Source organism: Gallus gallus, chromosome 7 (genome assembly GCF_016699485.2).
Source record: "Gallus gallus isolate bGalGal1 chromosome 7, bGalGal1.mat.broiler.GRCg7b, whole genome shotgun sequence".
In the NCBI taxonomy this organism is placed as follows: domain Eukaryota; kingdom Metazoa; phylum Chordata; class Aves; order Galliformes; family Phasianidae; genus Gallus; species Gallus gallus.
In genome coordinates this window covers 16,350,547-16,373,453 of record NC_052538.1, presented here as the reverse complement: position 1 = coordinate 16,373,453, position 22,907 = coordinate 16,350,547, and the positions used below count along the sequence as shown (strand labels likewise).

Below are 22,907 nucleotides of genomic sequence, written 5' to 3'. Positions count from 1 at the left end.
ATGGAAAATAAAAGATGGGCAAGTCTAAAATAGCATTTTTTCCATCTACAGATTTGAGCGCTCGCTGCCCCTGTGCTCACATGAAGAAAGAGGGCGGTTACATGAAGTGCAGGGGCAGTGGGCCACCAATACCACAGAGCAGGACCCTCACATGCAATACGCGCTGTTGGACATGCCCAGCTTGCAGCCCCTGTGTACAACTGGCACATCAGGGTGCTGCAGAGATTTGGGCAGAGCCAGAGACCTGATCTGTCAGGTCACAAAAGCACACAGAGAGAACTGATGGCATGCTTTGATGTGATATGACATCTGCATGTAGAACACTTTGTGCTAAGAAATATTTTCAGATGAAGTTTCATTTTAACACATTAGACTAAAATCCATAAACTATACAGGGGTATATATTCACTGTCTTCTTATTTTCAAAAGTGTTGTGTTGCTAATGACAAAAATAACTGCTCAATGTGGGCAACTCCCCATAATGTCTCTTGGCCATGACTACATAAAATAAATGATAGGAGAATAGTTTAATTACTATATTGCTACGTTTTGTCATCTTCTAAGTGCTTAATTGCCTTAGGTTGATGCCCAATCTGCCATTAAAGAGTTTTGTGAATTAACAGTGGGAGAAATTAGATGACAAAAACCTTTGTCAAGTAATATGCACTGTAATTTCTTTTATCTTAATGGGACTCTGTGAAACAGAATAACTTCTTTCTAGAATACAATTTCTTCCTTGGCACAAGTGCAGCAGTAGGTAGGACAGGTTTCTATTTATTCCTGAACAACAACTACAATAAAAATTAGCTTGATGCTCTTCCTAGCATCTACGAAATCAGGCCAAACTATACTAAACTCAGCGAAGTTGCATCAAAGTATCTAAGAGGGAGAAGGAAAAGTGGGCCAGATTACAGTTATTCCTGTCGGTTCTTTCGGTGTTTGAATAATTCATAAATGTTTTCATAAAAACAATTATGAGATTAAACAGCAATGTGACGCTATTGTGTGTTATTTTGAAAACATTTATGAAGCACCCAAAGTATCTACAGCTGAAGGACTTTTTATGCTTACTGATGGGGCACAGGAAAAGAAATTTTTCTCCAAACACAAAGATTTCTAAGTACGTATTACAAAAGCACACAGAAGAAGAGGCCAACCAAAGAGCTAACTTGAAGATACGCTAACTGTCACCTTCTAGAGGCATTGGAGCAAGAAGGCACTTCAGCAGAACTTGCCAATGACAGAAAGGTGTGCATCTCTGAAAGGGAAGGGAAGGGAAGGGAAGGGAAGGGAAGGGAAGGGAAGGGAAGGGAAGGGAAGGGAAGGGAAGGGAAGGGAAGGGAAGGGAAGGGAAGGGAAGGGAAGGGAAGGGAGGAAGAATAGAGCAATGTATGCTACATATATTCAACTGGTTATGTTATACTTGGTTTTTTAATTGCTTCAACTCTGATAGAGCTCAGAAGCTTCAGGCCAGGCAGACATTAAGAACAGCATTAAGATAACATTAAGAACAATACGGTACAGATTCTTGCTCAAGAGCTCTAATGGAGGTGGTCCTGAGAGCTGGGGCACAACTTCCCAATTCTATGTCTAAGCCATTTTTAAGAGATGCTAGGCTGATGTACTGAACAGGTATGTGAGATAATGTAGGAAAGAAAGTACTGTCTCTAATGAAGAAGTGAGGCATGGAAAGCGTTAAAGCCTTGAGCTGAGTCGCAGGCAAAGCCAAGAAGTGAACTCAAACCTTCTGAGCTCCATGAGAGTGCCTCACCACCAGCTCAGTGCCCTCACTGTGGACCAGAATACCAGAGATCTTTGTGGCCCAACAGAAGCTGTAGTCGGAGGTGAAGAGCACGGCATAAAATGCACACGAGCTACATGCACTGAACACAGACAGCTTTTGGACAAGTAACAAAGTTTACACTGCTACCAAAGTGGAGAATACTCCTCTGAGAACTTACATGAGCAGGAGAAAGTCTGCAGCGAACCAAATTGCCAAAGATAAATTAGACACGAGTCAAAAGAAAACGGAGCTGACAACAACAACAGATGGGAAGAGGAGGGATGGAGAACAGGAACACAGCAAGAAGACATGAACCATAAGGAAAAAAGCATTCTAGCCTGTGGGAGGGCCTAGGTAGCCAGTTAATTACTCATTAAGGTTAGTAGCTATTTATTATTATTCTAAATACTTCAGTGAAGGCATTTTAGTAGTGCCCAGCTGCACTTTACATAAGATAGACAACGTGCAGGACAGCTCTGTTATTTACTGGGAGCTGAACATCCCACTTTATTGACAGAGTAATAGAGTATATTATTCAGTACACAATTTTATATAGAAAAATAAACTTCTTTTACAGGGAAGATCATTTAAATAGAGGTCCAATTGTTTTATTTCAGAGCATAAAAGTGAAATCCAAAATTTATCAGCACGCTGCTTTCCCTGGGGCTAGCTCTAGCTCTTGCTATGTATGCAGCCAACAGGATGACAGCTTTAGTTTCAGTAGAATTTAAGCCTTCATAAAAGAAATATTTGGCTGTTCACAAGGACGAAAAGAAAAGGCCAGCATATCAGCTGGCATACCTGTTACGGTTAGCCTATTAAAATAGCTTTAAGCGTGAACTGTTCCTTTCATCTTAAAAGAAGCTCCAGATACCTTAGTGGCCAACTTCTGAAACACTCACATGAATTCTGCGCCTATGTGAGTGTGACAGGCTAAGCCTGGGGGAAAAATAAGCCTTTTTCCCCTAAGAGCTTCAGCTCACCACCAAGGAAGAAGCACTCTCTTGCCATTTCATGCAGAATAAGGAAAACCAATCAAAATGGGCCAGGCTGAACCATGCATACTCCACAGGTAAGTTCAGTCATGTTTTGGAGCAATTCTATTTAACCCAGCTAAACCTTAGGGGTGCATGCTTGTGTGTGTGTGTGTACATAGACACACAGGTATACACAGTTAGCCAGGTACCTCAGCTGGGGAATCAAGGAATATTGTGTAAATATTCTTAGAAAGGTTACTAAAAAATGAATTCAGCTCTTATTACTACAAACAATCATTGTTTGGTGTAGAGCTGCACATTGGTTAAAAATATACTGAAGTAGAAAGACGTGCAAAGTTTGGTCTTGAAAAATGTCTTTATGATTGTTTTCCCCCTACCAACTAACATGACATCAGGACGCTGTCACTAAGGTAAAGTGAAAGGATTGCAGTCAGCTCTGTGCTATTCCCTCTCTCAGACTGCGTGTAGATCAGCTTTGGATTCAGGATAAAGCATCACCAAATTTTGCTACACTCATGATGAAAAAATGTAATTCAGCTATTATTACACAGAAAGCTGTTTCAAAGAGTTCTCGTTCCCCAGTTCCACACCTGTGCCCCAGCCTCTAAAAGCTGGCCTTCTAGCAGAACGCAGACATGCATTTCTGACCTTTGCATTCAAGAAACCTTTTGCAAATGCTCAGTTTTGGATGTATAAGGAATCCCAGGGCTATCAACACATCTTCTGGAAGAGCACGGCATTTATGTCCCAAAAGAGCCCTCTGAAAACGAGCACCATTCAGCTATTAAAGTAATTGTCTGCTGAAATTAAAAAGGTTCATTTGCAGCATTATAACCCAAAAGCCTGCCAGTTATGTTGCCTTTTGAAATATCAGTGGCTAGTTTCTTAATGCAATTTCATAGTCTAGGAGAGGATACACGGATCAATTTCTTGCACAATACATGTAGTTGGTTGACTAAGCTAAGCATTACTAATTTTTGACATTTATTTTGCCTTAGGAATTCTCTCCTGGTGCCACATAATCTTGAGTGCGCCCTAGCCCCCAAACACAAAGAAAACATGACTCATAATCACGGCTAACATTATTACCTTTTTTAAAAATCCTGCTGCAGAACCTTATTTCAATTCATTCTCAGTATCACAACAATAGAATTTGCAGGAAGGGAAACCATGGTAACCAACTAAATGTGCTACAGCAGATATCTGCTCAAAAGAACATGCAGTACCATCACACTTCAACGCCTACCGCTAGTACAATCTCTACCCATTTCCTCTTTATCCTCACCCTAATTATTAAACAAGCTCTCAACCACAAAAGACTACGTTGCAAACCATGTCTTATTGTTACTGTCATTTGCTATAGGTCCTAGCATTAAGCACTGTACTACTGTTTTGCCAATTTTAAAAGCAGATCTAATACCTCCAGGAGTTAATTAGGAATTTTCATTTCCTTTCATCCATTTGGAACATTTAATTAACATCAAAACATATTTTACATATTGTATAGTCATAGAGACACCCCGGTACGTATGGACACATGAACATACCTACAATAATCTACTTACGTTAGTAGTTCTTTTTAAACCTCAGGATGCAAAAAAATTACAGCGGCATTCTCTGACTAATTAATTAGTAAACACTGGTGGTTTCTGCAGGGCTTTAAAAAAAATAAACTATGAAAAAACGTATTCATGATTGAGTACAGGCATTAAAGATAGCAGGGTGCTGATTCGATGCTCTCACGTGTGTTTATGTTTCATTCTTTTTCATCCGGTGTCTGAACTGATACAATTTCACAGGCCTTCTTGGGTGCTGAACATCAATTTTATTTGAAGGATGGCTTTGGATACTTAACCCAACTTACATGCTTCAAAAATGATAATTTAAATGTTGGTTTTTTCCTTAACAACATACACCTGTTATAAAAACTGAAAAAAACAACTTTTCTGAAAACAAAAGCTCTTTTGTTTCAAATCTAAACCTAAAAGACACTCTACCTTAATAAAGTCATGAAGCAAACTAATTGCAAGATAATAGATGAAAGTAGACAAAAAAAGCCCATCAGAAGGTGATCAACATGCAGCTTCTTATGTAAGCGACAAGCAGATTCTACAGTAATTCACAGACAGCATAACTGAGTTGTTCTTGGGGGGTGACAATCACTTGTTCTACCTTATTGAAGAAGAAATATTCCAAACTTAGATTTTGACCTCAGTTGACTGTTCCACACCATCGCACTAAGAATATCTGACTGACTTGGCTATGCTTGTAAAAGCAATTAGTTGCCCTGTCCTATATGTGATCGTTTCATCTGTGCTAGGCTACGTCTATAGCTCTTGCAGCTCAAGAGCTGTAAGGCCTTCAGATTTACTGAAGCTAGTTCTATAAAAGCATCAGAGCCTAATGCTCCACAGTCAAAAAAAAAATCATTTGGAAGGGCAGGGAGAACAAAGAAAGAAAAATTCATGGCCCACTTCATTCCGAACAGGATGTGCAGTTCTGGTCTCCTTGCCTCCAAAAATCACCAGAGAGGAAAAGAAAGGCACACAGAAAGATGAGAGAGACGATGAGAGATATGGAACAGCTTCCCTACAAAACCCGAACAAATAGCCTCAGGCTCACTGACCTGTCAAATGAAGAATAATGGGGACGTGACTGGCATAGAAAAAGTAAATGGAGATCAGTTGCTCACGTTTCTGATACTACAAAAACTAAGGAGCATCAAATGTTATTCTGAGATGAAATCTTCAACTTGCTGATATAATAATAAAGCTATAGAACTGGGGGGGATAAACTCTTTGCAAACAATTAACCAGACCTCTTCTCACATCCGCCCCTTTTATGATGACAAGGTATCCCTTAGAATAAGCTAAAAAATAAGTGAAATGCAGAAGATCTGTGTTAGGAATGGGAGAACACCAACAAGAATCTTCATGCATCAACTGCATGTGGATTCTCTGCACTTTAGCTCAGCTGAAGCTACAGCTTCCTGTGATTGTCCAATCTGTTCCAGATTTTAAAAAAAAACGTGTTTTTCTATCTGTGAATTCTGACTGCCTATAAAAGAGTTATGCTTTATGGTGTTAATAGTTTATTCATTATCTCCTAGGAAGATTAAGCTGTTTAACAGTTAGAAATCTTCAATGCAGAGCAGCCAATGACTATGCCTGGAAGGTGCCCACTGTAACTACAGTCTAGAAGAGAATGAGCCATGAGGATGCAGAGAAAACAAGAGAGAAAGTGGGTGTTTTTCCCCATAAGATATGGCTCTACATGAGGTGATCTTCTGTAGTAATCACAGTACGAAGACGAGCTAGGATTCATTAATCTCTATCAGATCTGCAGCATAGAGAATGATGCATTCAAAGATATGTTTGGGTAGCGATAATAAGGAGTTTTATCCCTCTCTCTTGATCTAGCTTGCTTTGTAGTCAAGATTTTGTTTTTTCTTTCAATTTAACTGTGTTAGAAACTTTAGCAATACAGCACAGACCAGATGTTGAAGTAGATTACATAGGATTGAATAGATTAAAAAAGTAATGCAAAGTAAAGTAAATATATCAAATAACAGGATATTTTTCTTTCCAATTCTGCAAGAGCATGTAACACCTTCACCTCATTTAGTAACACTAAACTGAAATATTAGAATGAACTTGAAAATGTTTTACAGTTGGAACTAAGTTGTTAGTTACTGTAGGACTGGGGCACCTCTCTGGCACTGCTGGGTAAACTTATTAAAATCAAGTGAAACCTGTTCTGTGGATGTGTCTTTTAGCTTTTTCTAACAGCTGACCAAATTTTCTTTCCTCCCACATCTTCTCAAGGGTAACAAAAAATGGCAGAAAGCAGAAAGAAAGTAATAATTACAAAGAAGTAATCTTAAAATTAAGATGACTCCAGGAATCACAGAGTGGCATTTAAGCTCTGTCTGAAAATATCACATTGATTCACACAGCTAGAAAAGAGAAGATGAAGCTGGAGACCCTAAAGTCAAAGTTTTCTCTCAAACTTTGAAAGGTTTTGCCCACTCATGCTACCCTACTGACAAGTTTCCTTTCTGGCCATGAAAATCACATTCCCCAATTGTTACTGCAGTTAACTAAGCTGCAGCCATCTCCTCTTTCTGGCAGTATAGTGACACATACACAAATGATGGTCTATCTGGAATCGTATTACACAAGCAAGTATCTCAGTATAACACACTTTTTCCTGAGGAAGAAAACTAACTCCTGATAATCTATTAATTCAGGATATTCTTATTTAAATCATAATCTTATTTCACCCATATAAAGATTTCAGTAACCATCTTCTCTTTCAATGCTTTTTGACAGAAAAACTTTGATTTAAAACTGTGCTAGTAACACTACTTTCCATTTGACTATTTACGTATACAGCTCAGAGCAGAATAAACACAATTACTTTAACAGAAATTACTTTAACTATATAAATTTACAACTATTTAAGTTATTTTTTGTTTAATTGAGAATATTATCTGACCTACTTGCTGAGATTTTGCAGAGCGAGAGAACAGGTCTGCAAACACTGTCAGTTATGAGACGTTCAAACAAAAAGACACCTGATTTATAGGCTGTCCCACAGAGGGGCTAGAGAGAACTAACTGCTCTTCAGCAACAGCTAGCTAGCTAGTAACCCACAGCAGACTACTCAAGGAGACCTCATGAGACGCCTTCTGTTTCTTGACTGCTCGCCTAGTGTCTAAACGGGGTCACATCTGGAAGGCTGCAGGAGAACATCAAAATGAAGGAGAAATCAGCAGAAACACAACTGCCATAATCTTGGAGGTGCAAACAGAAAAGGGCCATTAGCACTTCAGAAGTGGCTAAGGGACTGCAGAAGGCTAAAGATACCAAATTTGTGATTAGAGTAAAAAAAAGTGCGAGTTCCTTAAATGCTTACCATGATCTTTAAAAAATTAAAAGAATCACAAGGAAGTTTAAGCATTAAGGTCAACAACACAGTACAATCCTTTGAATATTTTATACGTTTTAAAATGAAATATTAATTACCAACCTTAATGCCAAAGTGTAGGTTCCAGGCTGCCTTTGGCTTTCACGAATGAGATAGCTTCCCTCTGCAACACTTAATAACTGGTCAGCTTCTTCCCTTGAGATCATGCCATGAAATCTAAGGAACAAAAGCATTTTGAAACACATGCTTTTTCGCTTCTAAATCACCTCCTCTTCGAAAAACACCAGCCATGGTATTTGAAAAAGAAAGTAACATAAAAATGATTGTTTTGCAGGAACCTACATCTTTAATTTATCTCCTTTCTGGCTGTTTTTCAAATCGCTTTAAATGGTTCGGGAAGGCCACTCCTTATCTATGAAACAAGCATACTACTTTTATAATTGGCAGCCATCAATTTAATACGTAGCAAAGAGCCCCTTTTCTCCTCCTGGCTTGAGATGCTTCGTGCCAGAGGCATGTGATCCAGCATCTGGCAACATTCAGGGATACCGCAGCAACTTGCTAAAATCCTGGGGATGGCATAGTCTTAGTAACCACTGGTTTAAGTATTGAGCTAGGCATTTTTTACCCAAATATACACAAATCAGATTTGTTTTCCTTCCCCCACGCTAGATCTAACCATCTTTGCCTTATCAGTCTGAAAACAAATAAACATATAAGATATCCATCTATGTTATATTTGCGTTTCAAATCTTTTTCCTGCATGCAAACATCTTTCACAAAAGCCAGTTGGAGAGCAGAGTAAAAAAGAGACAACTCCCTGAAAGTGCAGAAATATATGGCTTTCTCAAGTAAGTTATCACTCAATAACATCTACAGCCATCAGAAATAGCAGCTGTAATTTTTGGTAGACAAAAATGGTGGTACTGCAATAATAATGCGATGGTGAGCAAGACATGCTGCAGGGAAATGGAGCAAAAGCTCTCACTGCAAAAGTGAAATGAACAGCCTGGCAGAAGCAACAGGGCCGAGGTGCAAATGCAGTGGCTGCCGATGATACGGACGCCAAAATGCAACTTTCGACCTCACCAAGGTCTTGCACAGAGACAGCTAGGCAGGTGCTGGAGCAAAGCACTGCAAAGTCACCTGCTGCAAGGGAAAGCTGCCTATGAAGGGCACAATGGCATGTCCAAGCCTTTATGCTTCTGTGCAAACCATGCTGAAAAACAGTGCCCACTGCAAACACTTTCAGGGTTTCCCGTAAATGTTATCAACCAACACATCATGGAAATAAATGCACACTGAGACGCATGTTACTTACTCTCTTCCATAATATTTGGGACGGTTCTCTACCTAGAAAAAAAAACACAGATGGAATCTGTAATGTTTCACATTTACAAGTGGATCAACATAATGTCCTTAACAGAATATTATTAATAGGTAGGGACATAGGGACATAACAGTAAATTACGTATCAAAACCATTGGCTATGCCAGAATTTTCCCTGTGAGTGGAATACAGGAAGGCAAAGGTGGAACTTCGGGAGAACACTGCACTTCTGAAAGGTTTAACACGGGGTGAGAAGGAATGAGCTGCTTGGGTCATGTCCTCCATGGGTCTCTGCTAACACGAACTGATGGCATTAAGTGTTGCTAATGCAAATTGTCAACAAATGAAGTAAAATATTCATTTCACAGAAATGTACTGTATTAAGTGCACTAGTGTAACAAAACATTTGCAAAACTCTTTAATGTAAGTAGTATATTTCATCATACAGGTGGTGCTGTCACTGGCAGGGAAAACAAAGCCACTGTCACACTCAGGGAGGGCACATGGCAGATTAAAGGATCATTAGTGAGTGCCTAATTTGTGTACTACTCCACTCAACTGTGACCTACAGAATCATCTAAGAAACCTCAGCATCACACATGAAAGCGCCCTACTGGGTAACACAAGGCAGCCCATTCTCCAGAGACCCTATAGTGTGAATGGACGCACCAGGCAAAGGGTGGCAAGAGTCAATTTTCCTGCTAAGTATTTTGGATGAAGCAACTCATTTGCAATTGTGTGGGAAGTTTTTGACAAGAGAGGGACGGAAGACCTCCTTCAAGTAAGCTCAATAACCTAACCCACTAGGTTATCCTTCTTTGCCAAATTTAGAGCAGGGAAATCTTGGGAAAATAAAATTCAGCACTTAGTTATACAACCTGAACTACGAGAGTCTAAAACGACCCAGCTACAATAAAATAACAAGTACTTGCAGTAAACTGCCACTCTAGTTTCCTTTTCCCATCTTTCTGACAACTGCCTATTAAAATTAGCACTCCTCTCCAGTTACCTCAGCGGAGTATAAATAAATACTTCAGACGTACAAAACGTCAAACAAACACAACCCAATATACAGTCCAGTGACAACTCTTCCGTGCTCCCAGCAAATAAAAAGCTGTTGAGATGGCTCATCATTTCTGTGAAAACATTTAGTCACAGGGAAGATCAAAATGTTATAAAAAATATTTTCTTTTCCCCCATAAAACCAACCAGGAGTTGACCGGTGTGATAACCGCACTGAAAGCTACAGAAGACATTGGATCAATTCAAAAAAAGGGGGAAAAAAAAAATCTTACTTCTTTTGGTTAAAATTAGGCTATTTTATTAAAAAGGAAGACAGTATGGAATCAGAAAAAAGCACAATTATTTTGCAGTTACTATAGAAACCTGCAACAATTCCTGTCTTTGCGCAGCTAACTTTGAAGCTCAAGAAAAGACAGCGGGCTCAGGCAGTTTGCAGAAAAGAATGCTGTTGTCTGATTTGGTCGTCTGTCCGTTGCAGTTTCCTCTCAGCAAACACAGTGAATTCGTACGACAAAATTGGGAAGTTTAAACAGGCAAAAGTATTCCATTTCAGCAGCGGAATAGTAAGGTGACAGGTCACGCTCAGAATGATTGCAAATCTAAGAGAAACTCTAAGACTGCATTCTGTGGAATGAGTTGAAAACATGAACGGGCAGATGGCAGGAGCTCACTGGGCCTCCGGGCCGGGTTTGCAGTTCACCTTGGTGGACTGTGAGTTAGGAAGCAAAATAACCGCTCTGGTTGACATTGAGTCCCTATTGATCAGTTTTACCAACTGCGTAAAAACGTCACTGTATATGCCGATTTGCAACACAGCCTGCTTTTATAAGACCCCGTGCAACAGGAACCCACTTGGTTCCCAGCCTGGTTTTCTGTGCGCGTGTCTGTGTGCTTTCTCAATAACTTTTTTACTTATCATAATATTAGCTTTTTGTCACCGAGACTGAATGTGTACATTTAGATTCTAAGACCACTCCACCTGGGCTCAGCGGGGGCCCTCTTCACACCGCACTAGCTGGGCTACACATCCAGCGCAGTCATTGTGAACGTATGAAAACAAACAGTTCTTGTAAACCACATTTATCATGTCTGACCATTAGCACCGCGCTTCAGCTTTCTACAACGCTTCCTATGAGTATCATTGCACCAACTTGACTCATAGTAAATTAGGCCTAAAAGAAAGCATGGCATTTGCTCTTACTTCAGCTGGAAGCAAGATGCAGCTTTCCTGGGTTTCTGTGTGTGTTTGGACTTCCCAAAGTTCCCACCACACTGTATTTCTGCGTCCTCCAGCTACGTGTGTGCACTGAGAGCCAATGAGGTCAGCACAAAGCCTTGCGGGGCTGACTTAAACTGGGTCAGCAGCAAGCTTAGGGCACAAAACAGAAACGTGCAGTGGGACTGGAACTAAAACCTATGTGAGAAAGGGAATTTGTTTTGAAATAAAACCAAAGCAGCTGCATTAATTGCGAGGTATTTGTTTTCTATTTGCTTACTTGAATTGTACATGCACTTGAGGCCACAGGTAAGATCTGGGCCTTGCTGCAGTATCTACAAGAAACACAAAGGTGAATGTAATTATTCACTGCTGCTTTGTTTCTGATTTTTTCATTTCCCCATGAACTGAGGTGAAGCCAATATAACCAAGTTTAGGAACAGATAATTGGGCAGACCTAGTGAGTACCTTACAGGAACCACTCCTTTGGAGAAGAGCCTACATATCATGGAGGCTGGAACATCCTCCTGAGTATGACACCGACAAAGCCACCTCTACGAACAGCTGTAACACGGATGTGCATTAGGTATGCCCAGTCTGACTGTGTGCAGAGGCCATCTTCATAAGGCTACACAGAGATGTTGTTTAACAGCTTGTTTACTACTAGCACCAAATCAGGATGAAGCCTTGTTATAGGGCAGGAAAGGGCAGCGATCTTAAGTATCTCCTCCATCAGACTTTTTGATAATTTTCCATTCCTAATTGTTAAAGATGTATCATAGAATGCCTTCAGATGGCAGTTAAGGATGCCCTACATATGCCTGCATGTGAACACGCACACGTAAATAGAAGATGATATGCACAATAAACAGAAATTCCAGAGAGGTAATGCAGTATTAACTGGACAAACAGCATTGTAATATTGATGTAGATCTCATACAGAAATCCAACACCCTCACCATATTACGAAATCACCAACATTAAAGTTTGCAAGTGAACATCACACCGAGTTAAAAGGCTTGGCTCTATGGCACATTCACAACAAAAATCTCCAGAAGCAGCACTGCTCTTTCTAGCTCGGCGTAACTCCACTGATCTGCATATTGTTCTGATACAAAACTGGTGCAGCAGCTCAAACTCTGTATTTGAGAAGTGTTTCATGTTAAGTAGGTCATTCTGTTGAATGCACCTCTCAGTATCAGCACTTGTACACTACGTGCCTTTGCACCTCAAATAAGAGTGGGATTTCTTTATTTTAAAGTGTGACATCCAATTATTCGTTAACAAGTGCTTTTCCTCTAACCATCAATCTTGCTTTTTTTTTCAACAAGTGGAATACAGTAACACAAGGGGAGCAATTTAGGCGCTAATACCTTACCAAATTACACGTTGTTCCCTCCCACTGACCTCTTTGATGTTCGCTGGACCAAAATTCTCTTCCTAATATTTATGAATTCGTTTATACAGCTGAATAATTCAACCACTTAGGAAAAGACTCTGCTCCCCACTGACTCATGCATGGCTGCTAATAGTAACCCAGCTGAGAAAGAGCAGATCACAAAGCTCAACACTAGCAGGAGAGGCTGAGACCACAGAGAAAGGTTAAACATGTTACTGCTCAATGAATACATTTCCACATCTAATCTGAAGCAGCTGCAAAAACTGTTCAATGTTTATAATGAAAAACACTTATCTGTGTTGTAATGCATTATTTCAATTTTACCTTCATTAGGTAAAAATAACCTTCAAAGAGGTTGGTTTTTTTTCCTGCTGAATGGATACCATAAAGGGGAAAAAAAAAAAAAACCACTTAATATGTGCTGCTCTGCAGCTATATGTCTGCAACTGACTCATTCTTTCATAGCTCTTTTATTTAGCTCAATTCGTACTGATTTCTAAACCCTGCAGATTTTACTTCTCAGTTTCTTCAGCAGCGCTCACGGTGCAGACATGGGTTTGCTCAGCAGTTCAAGGGCTGGGATGAAGCTATTTTAAAACACAGAACGTCTCCCTTCTTTTTTGTTGCACATGGAAAATTTTGCACTTTGTTAAACTTGTAAAAAATTGAAAAACTGGTCCAGTTTTTCAATTTGTTGCCTCTATAATACCTGATAAAATTTTATTTTTATAATTAATGGTATCAAAAGTAAAATGAGAGAATTATAGTGGTCAGTGTGACTTGCATTTGAATAAGCTTTATCCAGATACTTTTGTATTTGCCGTGCATGAACAAGTCTTGTTCGATCCTGCAAAGAGGCCAAACTGGATCTGAAGGATTTCCATCACCCCAGAGGGAGGAAACATTTTGCATGATCAAACATACACATTTATATCTCTGCTTGTTTGTCTGAACTCACCCAGCTGAAGCCTAATAGCATTCTGAGAACACTGTTTAAAATTTGCTTGTGACTTCTCATCACCCAGGGCTACAACGCTTCTTGAAAAATTAATGCATTCTTTCCTAGAGCTAAGGCTTGCTTAAGTGCAATCAGCTATTGTTACATTGTTCATAAAAATACAAATCCATCAAATTAACAGAAGTCAGGAGTGCTTCCACTAAATGAAGTATTTTGTTTCTGTTAAATCTCTACCTTTTATCTTGAAAACTGACAGGCTATTTCATGCAATCACAATTGGGCATTTGAAAAGATGACAGCGAAACGCCTGTTTAATTGTGTAAAGTAATCCTCCTTCTGATCTAAACTGCAAGCTATTAGTGTTCCTGACAGTGCTGTGTCCCTCTGTATTTAATACGACGTCAAAATGACTAACATATTGCAAGGATTAATTTCCTTTCTCTTGGCACATGATAAAAATGCTTAAGTTTTATTGCAGCAATGTAATAACTTTCAGTGGTTATGCAGTTATGCTCTGTAATACTGTTCATATGTCAAGCCTAACATTTTGGTATTTTCATAACTGAAATTAATGCTTCCCAGGTTCCTAACTGAAGCTGCAAGAGAGATGTAGCCACAAGCAGACCCTTGCTGGCAGGGGTAATTTTACCAGCCACAGCTGCCAGCACCACAGCTCTGAGGAGGTGCGAGTCCACCACAACACTGTGCAGGATGTGCTGGCAATTCAGGGTCTGTCACAACACCCAGCCCCAGGAGCAGGTGCTTCTGTATCACTGCATCTCAGCAGGGCCCATTGTTTCTGTTTGGATCCTTAAAAGCTGTGGCTCTGCATAGCTTAGCAACTAGTATTGACAAGCCCTAAGTACTGAGGCTCAAAAAGAGAATGTGAGGAGGTATTACACTTCTGCTTGTTGATTTATCACTCACACCAATCACACTGCCACGTCTCCCACAGAGCGCTGTTTGGGTTGCACAACATTACGCACAGACTCAGAATTACTGGACTCATAAAACTGAATGATAATGATACCTACCTCACAAGTGCAGGTTATCCTTCTAGGATGGGGAGCTTCCTGTTGCAACTGATACACTGAGAGAAGGCAGAAGTTACATTCTGGTTAATATCGAATCACCATAGCTGTTCGGATTTTACATCTATTTTTTCTGTTTAAAAGAAGACTTACTGCAAGATTTAATATGAATACACAGGTATGAAGGTCTCAAAATCACTCACAAGATGTCAGAAATAAGAATATTTCTAGCCGAACCAGAAGTATTGATTACTTTTACAATTAGTTGCTCAAGCACTAGGGAGTCTCTGGCCAAGCAGATCAGAGAAGGAATTAAGATAAATGCAAATTAAAGTTGATTACACGTGAAATCAGGCAGCTATCACACTTCTTGCAATGAATGGACCTTTGTTTGGTCACCAAAAATACAGCAACAGTGCACAGGAGTCATTCAGAACTTTGCAGAATCAAACCCAATGCTTTTGCCACTACTCAGCGGTGACCTTCTTGAACAAGGGAAAAAATGGCCTTTGCATTTGCCGATCTAAAGACAGCAGGAGTCAAATAGCAAAGTAAAGCAGCTAAGGCCTAAATTATAACATACACTTACTAGTATCTTCTAAACCTCTTTTATTTTTAATATGAGACCCATTAAGCCAAAATAAATCATAGGAGCCAGCGGCAACTTTATAGCTTAATACCAGCTGAGTGACTGTCAACTTCTACCATGAAACCAGCTTGGTTTGGTAAGTCAACTGCAAAACAAGGCTGTCAACAACAAATTATTATTTGAATAGGACCAGAACCAATAAAACGGGCGTTTGGAATTGTAATGTTTTTTAATTATCTTTCAATCATCAGTACTAACGCCAATGGCTGACGTGTCTGCCATTTTCTTCAGGTAACAAAACCATACATTACTTTATCCAGTAAGATTCAAGGTCATTACTCTTCTCATTTGATGATGAGGCTTTTCCACTGACAAACAGTGTATTTATGTGCAAAATTACATGAGAATGGAAAAAATGGCCAACTGCCCAATGATTTGGCAATAGTGAGATCAACTGGAAAAATTGACTCCCTTTGTTCCAAATAAAAAAAGCCCATGTTTTTTTCCTGCTGTTACTAAAAATCAATGCTAACCATCCCGTATCAGCATTACCAAAATGATTAATGCAACTGATGAAAACCAGCAAACACGTTTAAAACATCAATCCTCATTTCAGGCATAGCACAAACCTTTACTTGCCTAGCGCACAGATCCTCTAGCTTCCATTGTAAAAGCCATTTCTGATGGCACTGACCCTTTTCTACATTCAATTTTAAAAGCCATAGAGTACGGTTCAAAAAAAATAAATGGCAAAGTGAATATGGGTGTCTCTGAATTTCAAAGAAGAGCACAGCAGAATCAACACGCTTTGCAGAAATTGGACGAAAGTTGTGAATTGTTTCCCTCTTTACTTCAAACAGGTTTGAAAAAGTTTTCTGGAAAGAAATTCCTCGTCCCAGAAGACAGCACCTTCTCTCATCTTCCAGACAGAAGCACAGCAGGTAGACTAGTTAAGTGACAAAAACAGGATGAGCATTTCTTTTCCTCTAATTGAGGTATGCACTTCAAACTTCAACATCAGTTTCCTTGCTGCAATTATCACTGGGGAAGTCAAACAAGCAATTCCCCTTCATCCATCAGGAGAGAGAAATACAAGCAAACCCCGTGACTGTGCACTTAATTCTGCGCTATGGGAATGGTTTGCTGCAGTGAACCAAGACAGCGCAGGAGAGGGGGTGCACACATACTTGTCTGAGCCTCCAGCTTCTGGCAAGGCATAAGAAAGGTTGGACACTCCTATTCCTGACTGTGGCCTGGAATACGATGCCCAAACAGACAGCGCTGCTCAGATTCACGGAAGATAAAAAAGCTTCTGGTGCTCCTTAAACTTATACTTACATGTTACAGTTGGAAAGATTAGCATGGTGGAATGGCAAAAGAGACAAACAGGAAAAGAATGCTCACCCATATCTAAAGCTCAAGACTCATGGGGGGAAAACTCCACAAAATCAGGAGCTCCATAAGGAAATCCATCCCCACTGGCAGTCAGCCCTTAAATGAGGTCTAAGAGAGGTGCAGCCAGGCTCCACCCCTTCTGGTCACGCAGCTGAATCGCCTTCACCTGTGCTCCCAGGGCTGACCGGGTCCTTTCCTCAAGTGCTCAATCAGTGGTTCAGGCCATGACTCAACAGTTCCCATACACTCAGATGAAAACAAAAACGAGCCTCTTTTCAAGGCACCTGGCTGAAAGTTTCTTAGTTCCGACTTGAAAGAAATAAAAAGTTGAGATACTTACAGTAAGATTTCCAAACAGGTGGTCTGTATTCATCAGTATCTGAAAGAACAATGGCAGTTTTTAATGTTGCGTTAGAAACGTTTTAACACAGAAATAACATCACAGAAGTGCTTGCAGTATGAAGATAAATATTGCACCTGGATTCTGTAATTCTTTTTAGTAATGAAGTACAGAGCAGCCTGGCAGAAGTTCGTCCTCTTTACTTAAATGGAATATATGGAAAGGTATTATCCTTAGCCAGAAATAAAACCATTTACAAGAAGACAAACATGCAGATCAGGAGCCAAAACATCAGAGGGGACGGGTAATGCATAGTGTTTTATTATGTACGTAGAATCATTGAATGGTTTGGGTTGGGAGGGACCTTTAAGACCACCCAGTGACACCTCCCTCCAGATCATGCTGCTCAAAGCCCCATCCAGCCTGGCCTTGAATGCCTTCAGAGAGGGGGCGTCCACAACCTCACTGAGCAACCTGTTCCAGTGTCTCATCACTTTCACAGTAAGGAACTTCTTCCTAACAAACTCTAAGTTCATTTTAAACTACAAGATAAAGATTTTTTCAACCTCAGTTAATACCCTGAAAAATCACCCCTCACCTAACTCACTCCTGTCAATAGCTTCTTCCTCTTCTGGACAGCAATTAACTACTCCTACAGTAAAATCCAACATGGAAGTCCACGTTTTGCAAGAAGAGAGACTCTTCCATCCTGTCTCTAAAGCAGAGTTAAGAGGAAGGAGATGTTTTCCATTCTCAGTGTAAGCAGGGTTTTCAAACACAATTCACTGCTCCTTTATTGCTAAGGCAGCACGTGGTCAAACAGCCATTGCCCAGAGCAATGTGACCTTCGGAAGGCCCTGGAGATGTGCCACCGTGCCCCGGGGCCCCGACAACGCACCCACAAACACAGAGATGGAGGATGAGCAGCAACAGATGCAGCAGCGATCACCCACTCCTACTCCGGTATTTTTAATTAAGGCAATGCAAATCGATTCATTCCAGAAGGATTGTAATGAGATGCCTTTGCACTGCAGTGCCACGTGGAAAAAAGGGCAAAACATGAAAGTGAAAATAATGGGTTTAGTCCCAGGAGAGGACTCTTATCCCCCTAGCTGCATTCCCTTCTGCTATAGCTTACTCTTGGCAGCATCGGCACCAGTTGCGTTGACAAATAAATAACGTCAGTGAAGGACAACGCTCTGTATTTGTAAAATATGAGCTGACTGTTATGAAAATACAAACATTTTGGCAGCCTAACCTGGACTTGCTTGCACTCAGGCCACGTAATTGTTAGGGTATGGGAAGCACGATCATAAAGCTGAAAAGCAGCATTATTTGTGCCAAACAAAAAACCCCAAACCTTGTTAAAGTCAGACAAGAACAGCAGTAACTTTCATATAACAAACATGTAACGCTCAGAAATTGAAAGGAATGATTTATGTTATGCAGCTGTGCACAAGTATTTTGTTAGAAAATCCCTCTGTAAGCTTTACTGCCTTACCAGTGTTAGAATACCCCCAGGCCATCCCACACGAAAAAACAAAAGGTCGTTCCTATTGTGATTCAAAGAAAGAAGTTATCTGATACAAATACGATAGCAGCAAGAATAGTGCAGCACCAACAGTGGAGGAAAGGGTCTGCAGTGTTCCCTTTGGTGTAAGGATGTTTCTAGTTCTACAAATCACTGTGTTACACAAAAAGTAATGAGTACATGCATTGGATTGGCTGTCGGCCTCCTGTTTTTAAAGACCAGTTGAGGTGGTCCTATCTACCAAGGGTTTGATTTTCAGACAGCGCAGTACTCTGTGTGCAGTACCTCCAATTAGGCATCCAAAGTACCCAAAAAGCACTTTAAGGCATGATGAGCAAAACACAGAAGACGCTGAACCCAAAATACATCTTCTCACTAACACTGCATCACCATCCAATTAACACAATGAACTCCATGCTGGCAGTTCTCAGATCTTTGTACAGCTCCCATCGGCACGGTACCTCAGCACTGCTAAGCATCTCCATGATAAAATCAAATCATTTTCTACAAGATGTGCTGCGGGGTACAGAAACCGCAGTTTTAGACTTGGTCCGTTGAAGCGGGCAGGTGCTGGAGCTGAGCAAGCTTCCTAACCTTTAGAAAAGAAAACGTTTGATAACTTCCCACTATCCCAAGCAATGCAACATCTTGAACTCTTCAGGACTTTGCTTTGATTGGAAGGGTATGAGGTTTTGTTTTTATATGGTTTATCACAACTTCTTCCAATTCTATGCCTTGAATCCGTACTGCTCTTTAATCATTTTCCACCCTAGACTAGATCAGAAAAGAAACAGCTGACTCCTTAAAACCTGTACTTTCAAGCTTCTAAGTAGACTTGTCATGTTATCAATACATACGCATATATAAAGAAGAGAGTAAGAATATCTCAAACTGATTTTGATCTTAAACTCTGATTCGATGACAAATCACTTTAAATCTCAAAGCAAAGGGAAGTTATAAGGGTAAGGGGAAATAACGCTGCAGGGCACATGAAAATTGATGTTCAGTCCTCTACCCTGTAGATCAGTTCTTACTCTTGAACCCACAGCAAAACAAAACCAGTCTGCAAAGCGAGTACCTTATTGCAGACCTGTAATGCTGCAGTGCCTCTGGTTTGGGATCCCTGACTGTTTCTGCTGTTCTGCCAGCGCTCACTGCGCAGCAGACCCCTCCTGGGCAGAAATGCCATGGTGGGACAGGAGTTCTGCCTTCTGCGCCCAGCCTGACCTCCTTGAAGCGTGTAGATTTATGAAAGAAAAAGGAAACCATGCAAATTGTGCAAGAACTGCCTGCAATTCAGAAGCGAAAAGCAGAAGATGACCATCAGAAATTCATGCTTGCACCAGAAAAGACTTTCTGCCAATAGAAAATCATGCAGCCACTGAGAAGTTCACATACAGACACAAGTACTGTGAGAGCACCTCAGATTTTTCCATAGATCTGACTAACTGTGACATGACAACGTAGCATTTCCCACTGCTATTTTCTTCTTACCGGCTGCCATTTTGTCCATCAGATAAATCTGCACAACTTTAGTACTTTCTGAGTGCACGTTTTAACTGCAGATATGAAAACTGTTACTATCGCCTCAAACTGTTTAGACTGCTTGTCTCTGTGTATTCCTTTTATAGAAAGAGTAAAAATATTTACCTCTGCTTGAAATGGCTCCTTCTATCTCCCCACTGAAGACCAGCCAGCCCTAGGGTAGAGCAGCAGCAGTGTAACCATGCATGGTAACCCTATCAAGTAATTTAGGGCTTGCTGTGAGGCTTGCTACAGAGAATTCAGTTTTGTTTTTCTTTTACTGTATGTCATCTCCTGCAGCATGGTGATCTGTAACCTCATGGCAGAGATTAGTTTAATGCTGTCTGGAAGGAAATAACCAGCTATCTGCTGGCACAGCAGCTCCTGCCCCAGACCTGGGCTGTGTTCGGCAATATCCCTGTCAAACAGAGGTGAGGCCTCAAATGGCAAACCTTGTGGAAGAAGCTGACTCCTAGCCACGTTCACAAAACCTCAGTGTGATTAGGAGAAGTAAATTTAATTTCATGTTCTCTGAACAGCTCTAGGCCCAAGGAATGGTATGCCATAAATATAAAAAGATGCAAGTATAAAACCTTCTTCTGTGTGCTGTAGTCTAGTAAGCATTAGCATGTGTTTTAAGATACTAGATCATGCTTTATTTGGCAGCAGCGTGGGTCAAATTTTAACTCCTGGAGAGGTGGATGACAAGCAGCCACGGCCATTTGCTGACCCTTTAAACAGACTCCTCCTTGTCTCCTTGTGCCCCTGAAAAAACTTCTAGAAAATTCCTCCTCGGCCTCAAAATGTTGCTTATTAGCACCTTCTATATGCCCAAAGGGTTTACTCGACTTACAGAAATAAAGCTATAAAGGCATATTGCTGGTGAGATTCTCAAGCCACAAGAACATCAGAGCCAAGCAGAGAATGTCATTTCATCCCTGTTCTCAGAGCGCAAGTGCCAACAGCCTTTCAGAAACTAAAGACAAGCCATCACAAAATGCTTTAAAGCAGTAAAGGGGCCTTAGCAGTTTGGGCTTTTATGCACTCCAACCAAAATAAAACTCAAGCAGCATCAAAGTAATTAAAGGATAAGTACAGCCACCGCCCTCGGCAGCAGTAGTAAAACAGATGGACGCAGCACCACAGCTTCAGAGTAGATAGGAGATGCTGGTCTCTGCCCATGCCAGCACCTAGCAGCGCAGAGCATTTTGCAGAAGCCCTCATATGTGTGCCGTGGCAGGAATGAAACACGCCATGGGTCCTTTGCCACTGCCAGATGAGACCAAAGCTTCCTCCACAAAGCCTCCGTCCCTCTGCTACCTGTGCTACTAACAGTTAGCGAACAAAACAGGCTGCGGGCAGAGCCTTGGTACAAGCAGCAAGCTGCACGGCATGGTGATGGCTGCTGCAGTGGGTCCTGTGGAGCAGCCAGCCCCTCCGGCAGGGAACGGGCACCAAAGGCTGCAAAGAAGGTCGCTTCAGCCCAAGCTCGGTGAGCAGTAGAGACAGCTGTGGCCTGCCCTCCTGCCTTGCGTTAAACATGCTTCTAAGAAGGAAGACTTCTTTAGCACGTAGCTCCTCTGTGTGAACACGAAGAGAGAAATGACCAGGAACCTCGGGGTACAGATGGCCTGCACCCAACTGGAACACACAAGGTTTCACAAGCCACAGCAGGACATGGCAGGGCCTGTCAGGGGACAGGATGATTCCTGCAGGGCAGCAGCTATTCTTGGCCTTTTCTCATCACTCCAGAACATATGATACGCTGTTTGACACTCAGCCACGGTGACTGACACTTCTAGACTGCTATCGAGTCTTTGATGCTATTTTAATGTTATCCTTGGCAGGATAATTCCTTTGAATTCGGAAGAAAAAAAGAAAAGCTTTGAAAACTTTGAGACACGTCAGCGCTGTTCTTCAGGCAAGGCTGTGTACTGCTTCAGGCACCGCTATGCACTGAAGGAGCTGCAGTGCAAACAGCTCCCACAGAAATCACCGCTGGTTTCCTCCCTGTCCTCACAGGAATAAAGCATCCCTTCATAGAGTCAGGAAGGTTGGAAGAGACCGCTATGATCAACCAGTCCAACCACCGACCCATCCCCACCATGCCCACTAACCCACGTCCCTCAGTGCCACACCTGCCCTTCTGGGGAAGGCCTCCACAGGCGGGGACTCCACCACTCCCTGGGCAGCCCAGCACACCGAGTGGCTGTGGCACAGCACTAAGCCACACTATGTCTCTGGCCTAGGAATGTTGTCCTGGGACAACATTTAGTTATTTTCCTTCACTCTTTTGTCCTCACATGTTTTTGCTTGTATCTCCAAACAAGTATAATTAGGTTTCTAACTTTTACATAAGTAAAACTAATTAAGAGAAAGCAACTGTGAATGACACCCAAGAAAACTACAAGGGCTACTTTCAGTCCTCTGATACAACCAAGCGATGGCTTTGCTTGTGGGAGAAAATTAAGCACTTTCTGAAGAAGCGAAGGGGCCTAAAGAAGGCCACGCTCTGGTATCAGCCCCGAAGGGGAGAGAAAAATAAAATAAATAAAATAAATCACACTGCCGTCCTCATATCTACAAATGTCTTTTCTGAAGATGATAAATTCAGTGGAAGTGCTTCTAATGGGTTAGAATGAGGCATCCACTGAAAACAGCCAGAGTTCAGCGTCTTTTCTCATCAGGTATGCTATTACTGCCTCTGTATGAATAATGGGAAACCTTCAATGGGAAATATTTTACCTATCGTGGGCACTGCTGCTGCTAAATGGACTTGTCTGCCATGTGATTAGACCAGGCTACAGCTGATGTGCTTCTAGATTGTCTCTGAACTGAAGCAAGGGAAGCAAGTTCTCGTTT

At 41.2% G+C, this 22,907-nt stretch overlaps 1 protein-coding gene across 3 annotated transcripts in view; it reads right to left on the bottom strand.

Annotated features, from left to right (window-relative positions):
- Positions 1-22,907, bottom strand: part of CHN1 (chimerin 1) — an 80,505-nt gene that overhangs the window by 47,266 nt on the left and 10,332 nt on the right. For all 3 annotated transcript variants that reach the window (XM_046943703.1, NM_001012952.2, XM_040703538.2), the window contains exons 2-5: positions 16,991-17,029; positions 14,670-14,725; positions 9,032-9,063; positions 7,813-7,926 (exon numbers count right to left, since the gene is read on the bottom strand). In XM_046943703.1, coding sequence (XP_046799659.1) covers positions 7,813-7,916 — 104 coding nt within the window. In that variant the 5' untranslated portion in view covers positions 7,917-7,926; positions 9,032-9,063; positions 14,670-14,725; positions 16,991-17,029. The remainder of the gene's footprint in view (positions 1-7,812; positions 7,927-9,031; positions 9,064-14,669; positions 14,726-16,990; positions 17,030-22,907) is intronic.